We start from the raw sequence: 6,229 nt of genomic DNA, 5'->3' as shown, positions 1-6,229 counted from the left end.
ACCGTTTTCGTTTAGCGCATCAACGAATTTGCTGGAAAGATGCCAAACTACATCTGAGGCTGTATCTCTGCATAGCCTTGACATATTGACACCAAATTTTATATGTGCTATTGTCACCACACCCTGACCACGCCACATCAATTCGGTAACAGCGCCACCTGCTGGTCAGAAGTAATACACCATTCATTAAACATTAATAATGAAATTTTCAAAAATGCTAATAACTTGTGATTGCATTAGCCTAATGTAATAACTGGTCTCAAAATATTCCTTGGGTCATGCCGACAACATACATACCAATTATACCGTACTTGGCCGAACTTCCTTTCCGCCATTTTGATTAATGTACAAAACCTACTTGTTGGTACTTCTCCTAGACCCTTGATCAGATTTTCACCAAAATTGAGTCAGATCATCTTTGGACTGTCCTGACTCAAAGTTGTGGATTTCGTGTCGATAGAGTCTCATTGTTACAGTCGGTCTGTTGGTCCTTGCCATGCTTAGCTCCTCATTCTGCCTCTGTTGTGCTTGGCCCCGCAATTGCTGCTTGCAGCTATATTTATTTTTATTCTTCTTCTTCTCCAAAATGAATCGCATTTTTGAGGGCCTAAACATGCCCGAAAAGTCATGATACTTTGCACATGCATCAGACCTGGGGAAAATTTACATCTGATATAGATCTATATATGATCTAGAGTTTTTGCTGGAGGGCGTGTCCATGACGGCCTGTCAAATTTCAATGATTCGCCATGAAAATCGAAGTTGTTATAACTCAGCCATGCAAAGTCTGATCTGCCCCAAACTTCACATCTTTGATAACAGTCTGGTCCTGAACACATACGTATGATCATATTTAGTTATAGTCATAGTGCCACCTGCTGGCAACAGGAAGTGACATGTTTTACGCTGTGAGAAACTCCTCCTAGTGATTTCGTGAAATCAACATTATATTCGGTCAGTCTAATCTAAAGGCCTTTGCCATGATAAATTGTGAAGATCTAGAGTTTTCATTGAAGGGCGTGTCCGTGGCTGCCTGACAAAGTTCGATGTTTCACCATGGGAATAGAAGATGTTGTAACTCAGCAATACAATGTCCGATCTGCCCCAAACTTCACACGTTTGATAAGAGTCCTGGCCTCAACACATCTGAAGGCCAATATTCCATTATAATCATAGCGCCACCTGCTGGCAACAGGAAATTACTTGTTTTACACTGACTTAAACATGCAATGTCTGATCTGCCCCAAACTTCACATGTTTGGTAAGAGTACTGGCCTGAAGACACCTAAAGACCAATATTCAGATATAATCATAGCACCACCTTTTGGGAGCAGGATATGTCATGTCTTACACTAACTCAAGCATGCCATGTTCAATCTGCACCAAACTTCATATATTTGACAAAAGTGCTGGCCTGAACACATCTACATGCCAATATTCAGTTATAGACATAGCGCCACCAGCTGGCAACAGGAAGTTTGGCACATCTAAATGACATATTTCTTCTAAATTTACTATGTGAAAAGCATAGTGCCCACCATTCGCCACTGATCGGCGGTGAGCCCTGGTGCGAGAGCCCTTTCACCGCTGCTTACAGCTTTAATGTTTTTCTTATTTTTGGTCACACATGGACTGCAAGAAAATATTTCATTAAATGTTTATCATGAATCTATATTGTGTAAATAGTTATCTGCGTTTTCATTAAGATGCAAAAAAAGATTAAAATGAGACATAATATTTACCTACATTTATACTTAAATAGATCCTATACTTTAATTGCTCTCTGTCTTTGTTAAAAAAAAAAAAAAGAAAGAAAGAAGAAATTTGCAATCTAGTTTTCTAATAATTTCCCTGTAAATGCAGTACTTCATTTTGTTCACTAATAGGGTTCAATATGAGACATTAGATTCAGACATCCAGATTCACAGGAACAACAAGAATTTCAAAGACAATCTCCTGTGGATCTTCCAAGTAGGAAAACACATTTTCAATATTTTTTACATTTATAATAAACAAATAGTTTACTAAACAACACTTGCAAATATATTAAATAGAAATATGATTCCTGTTTTATTTTGATCATTTATGTGTTCTTTTAGGAAAATGAAAAATGAAAAAGGAACATTTTTTTTTCTTTATAATTTTAGGGTCTTGAAAGCAAAATTATCACATTTCTGAAGAATGAGATGGAAAAGTTTAAGAAAATATTACAAGAAGACGACTTGCAATTCTTTGTAAAGGATTTTAATGAGAACAGATGCAGTATCAAAGAAGCAGCTCTTGATCTCACACTCTACTTCCTGAGAGAGATGAAGCAAGATGAAGCTGCTGATACTTTAGAAGGTAAGAGACTCGTGATCATCTGTCACATTGTCACATATGAATGTAATGGAGAAAATAGTAAAACTAAAATGCTAAAACAAAAATCTTTTTTTTTTTTTTGTTTTTTTTTTTTGTCCCTGTGTTTAGATGAGCTGTTTTTCATTCATAAGCTAAAATGTAGCTTAAAGGAAAAATATCAATGTGTGTTTGAAGGAATTGCAAAGCAAGGTGACTCTACACTTCTGAAAAACATCTACACAGATCTCTATATCACTCAGGGTTGTAGTGAACAGGTCAATACTGAACATGAGGTAAGACAGATTGAAATTGCTTCGAGGCGTCATGAATCAGAAGAAATACAGGTTGAATGCACAAATTTGTTTAAAACACCTGAACAAGACAAGCAGATCAGAACTGTACTTACAAAAGGAGTTGCTGGCATCGGAAAATCAGTCTCTGTACAGAATTTTGTTCTGGATTGGGCTGAAGGAAAAGAAAATCAAGATATCAGCTTCATATTTCCTCTTCCATTTAGAGAGATGAACTTAAAGGAGAAAGAAAAACTAAGTTTGATGGACCTTATAACTCAGTTTTTCCCTGAGACTAAAGGACTGAACCTTACAAGAAGGAACCAAAAAGTTCTGTTCATTCTTGATGGTTTGGATGAATTTCGTCTTCCTTTAAACTTTAAGGAAAATGAGACATTGCATGATGTGTCTTCACCATCATCTCTGGATGTTCTCCTAACAAACCTCATCAAGGGAAATCTGCTTCCTTCTGCTCTCATCTGGATCACCACCAGACCAGCAGCTGCCAGTAAGATTCCTCCTGACTGTATCGACCGGCTGACAGAGATACGAGGATTCAATGATGCACAAAAGGAGGAGTACTTCAGAAAAAGATTTACAGATGAGGATCTGGCCAAAGAAATCACTGATCATGTTAAACAATCAAAGAGTCTCTTTATCATGTGCCACATCCCAGTCTTCTGCTGGATTTCAGCCACTGTTCTCCAGATCATTTTAGAGGTGAAAAGAAATAAGGTTGTGAAAAATAATCAGGCTGATGACGCCTCCAAAAAACTGCAGGAATCAAATATTGAAGACACTCCTAAGACTCTGACACAAATGTATGTGCACTTTCTCCGATTTCAGATCCTGCAGAGCAGACGAAAGTATGATGGAGAATATACACCAGATGTTTCCTGGGATAAAGATGCCATCCTTTCACTTGGGAAACTGGCATTTCATCAGCTGGAAAGAAACAATGTGATCTTCTATGGCACAGACCTGGAAGCCTGTGGTATTGATGTTTATAAGGCATCAGTGTATTCAGGCATGTGTACCGAGATCTTTAAGGAGGAAACCGGGATCGTTCTTGGTACCATGTACTGCTTCGTTCACTTGAGCATTCAAGAGTTTATTGCAGCCCTTTATGCTCATCTGTTTCTAGACATAAAGAAGAGAAGTATATTTGTTCATGAGTCTACAGAACAGGAAAACAAAAGTGAAACCATGATTGATTTGCTCAAGACTGCAGTGGACAAGGCACTAGAGAGTGATAATGGACACCTGGATCTTTTTCTTCGATTCCTCCTTGGTTTGTCACTCCAGTCCAATCAGCGACTCTTACAGGGTCTGTTGACACAGCAGGTTGGAAATGACCAAATCAAAAAGGAAATAGTCCAGTACATCAAGCAGAAATTTGAAGCTAATCTGTCTCCAGAGAGATCCATCAATCTGTTCTACTGTCTGAATGAACTGAACGACCAAACTCTGGTGAAAGACATTCAGACCCACCTTAGCAAAGGAAGTCTCTCATCTGCTGATCTTTCACCTGCCCAGTGGTCTGCTTTGGCCTTTGTGTTGTTGACATCAGAGGAGGAGCTGGAGGAGTTTGAGCTTCAGAAATTCAAGAAATCAGATGAGTGTCTCATTAGATTATTGGCAGTCATCAAAACCTCCAAAAGAGCTCTGTAAGTTGATCATTTTTTGCTTTAATCTGAAAAAAAAAAAAAAAAAAAAAAAAATCTATATAGGGTTCCCATGCACCCTGGAAAAGCTTGCAAATTAATTACTGATTTTGTAGTCCTGGAAAATGCATGGGAAATTAGAGAAATATAAAATTTAATGGAAAATCTGGAAAATGATAAAACAAATGTTCTTGTGTTTTTCTTTAGATGAGAATGAAGTGTTTTGTTCTTCTTGAAACATGTTAGTAGCAGAAAGTGCTTTGTTCAGGGATGCTGAGGTTTGACATTTTAAATGATGATGTTTAGTCCATCAAATTTCCACTCAAATGTTTGTAGTAAATGCCAACAGATAATCAGCTACCTAGTGATTGTGATTTATTTTAATGTATAATTCCAGCCTTTCTGCAGTACCAGTAGTACCAAATACTGGGTCAATGTGGTACCCGTTAATAGGCAGCTGCTTTCAAACATTCCTGTGTATATTTTTTTTTTTTTGTCAGCACTCTGTAAAGAGCATTGTGTTTTTACAACATGTTTTTACAGCATTGTGCATTGTAGCCAGTGTTGAGAACCTGATCACAATGGTTAAGGTGTTTAATCAGAATCGCTCAGTAATGCTTTTCCTTGAAACCATGGAACTAGCACTTTCAAATTTATAATTCATTGTAATTATAGGCAAGGCAAGTTTATTTATATAGCACATTTCATACACAAAGGTAATTCAAAGTGCTTTAAAAGAATAATCATAAAAATCAATAATAATAAACAACAATAAGAAAAGAAGTAAAATAATCATAAAAACATCTCCAAGATGCAAAAAGAGACCTACCTTTTAAAATTATTTGAAAAACTGATTTAAAATTAAATTTACAGGGCAAAAGATGCTTATAAATGCAAAGGATGGTCACATCAAATGCACATTTATTTTAGTTAATAGAAGTTCATTGATAAAGAAAATCTGATTTATGACATCAAGTTTTTGACAGCATCCTCATTTTATGTGCCTAACTGCCTAAAAATTTTAACAGTACTGTAGTTTGTAGGTGTATAGTCTCTTAAAGCATCTTGGAGATGTTGCCACAGTTCTTCTGGATTTAGTCTGTCTCCGTTTTTTTTGTTTCTTAAACAGACTGGATTGAATGATGGAGAGATCAGATCTCTGTTTGCACAAGGAGTCTGACAACAGCCTGTGCTCCATACAAAAATCTCACTAGATTATTACCATTAATGGCAAACAGAATGTTTGGAAATGTAAACCGATATTTTTTTTACTGACACACTACAGCAAAAGACCGACTTCAACTGACTTTAAACCATTTTTTAGCTGATGAAAATACTAGTGGCCTAAGACTTTTGCACAGTACTGTATATATAATTTTTAAAAAAATGTTAAAGAAGCATTAAACACTTAATAAAGAAGTTTATTCTAATACTTGCGCTTGTGCTAACGAATAACTAAGCAAATGGCAATGTTTATTTAGGGTATAATTTTTATAACAAAAGCTCTAAATATAAAATTAAATTAAAACTTACCTGCTTGAACTCTTTCATTAAATCTGGGTGTCAGTCTTTGAGGTGTTTTATTAAGTTCTTTTCAACAAGCGGATTCAGAGCAGCCGCATCAGCAGCACCACCGGTCACCATGTCTCTGTGCTTTTATGAAGAAGATGCAACTGTGCAGTGCGCACTTTTCGGATAGCTTAGCAAGAACCGGGTTGACCGGGTGCTCGGTACCACCGGTACTTAATAAAACCTGGTACCGTAACATTTAATTTTTTTTTAGTATTGACTTGGTACTGAAGTACCGGGTCTTTTGACAACACTACCTGCCAGAAATACTACACTTGTTATTTACTGCATTGTTTTTGGATCATTTTAGAAAAAATATCAAACATGTTTTTGAAAGTCTGTTTTGCTGCTGTTTTTTAAATAACC

The 6,229-nt window shown here is 36.5% G+C and overlaps 1 protein-coding gene across 1 annotated transcript; it reads left to right on the top strand.

Moving 5' to 3' along the window:
* The first annotated feature begins 2,231 nt into the window (after positions 1-2,231).
* LOC127159651 (protein NLRC3-like) lies at positions 2,232-4,322 on the top strand. The gene is made up of 2 exons (XM_051102433.1): positions 2,232-2,343; positions 2,470-4,322. Exons 1-2 carry the CDS (start codon positions 2,310-2,312, stop codon positions 4,299-4,301), a joined length of 1,866 nt encoding a protein of 621 aa, XP_050958390.1. The 5' UTR covers positions 2,232-2,309; the 3' UTR covers positions 4,302-4,322.
* The last annotated feature ends 1,907 nt before the right edge of the window (positions 4,323-6,229 follow it).

The sequence above is a fragment of the Labeo rohita genome, unplaced genomic scaffold, assembly GCF_022985175.1.
Source record: "Labeo rohita strain BAU-BD-2019 unplaced genomic scaffold, IGBB_LRoh.1.0 scaffold_2397, whole genome shotgun sequence".
NCBI lineage: Eukaryota > Metazoa > Chordata > Actinopteri > Cypriniformes > Cyprinidae > Labeo > Labeo rohita.
Note: the sequence above shows the minus strand (reverse complement) of the source record. Positions and strands in the feature narration are given on the sequence as shown.

Bases quoted from the DNA above. Each gene is read 5' to 3' on its own strand.
- LOC127159651 (XM_051102433.1), top strand. From the start codon at position 2,310: ATGAAGCAAGATGAAGCTGCTGATACTTTAGAAG. The intron at 2,344-2,469 runs GTAAGAGACTCG...CCCTGTGTTTAG, and splicing joins AGCTGCTGATACTTTAGAAG to ATGAGCTGTTTTTCATTCAT.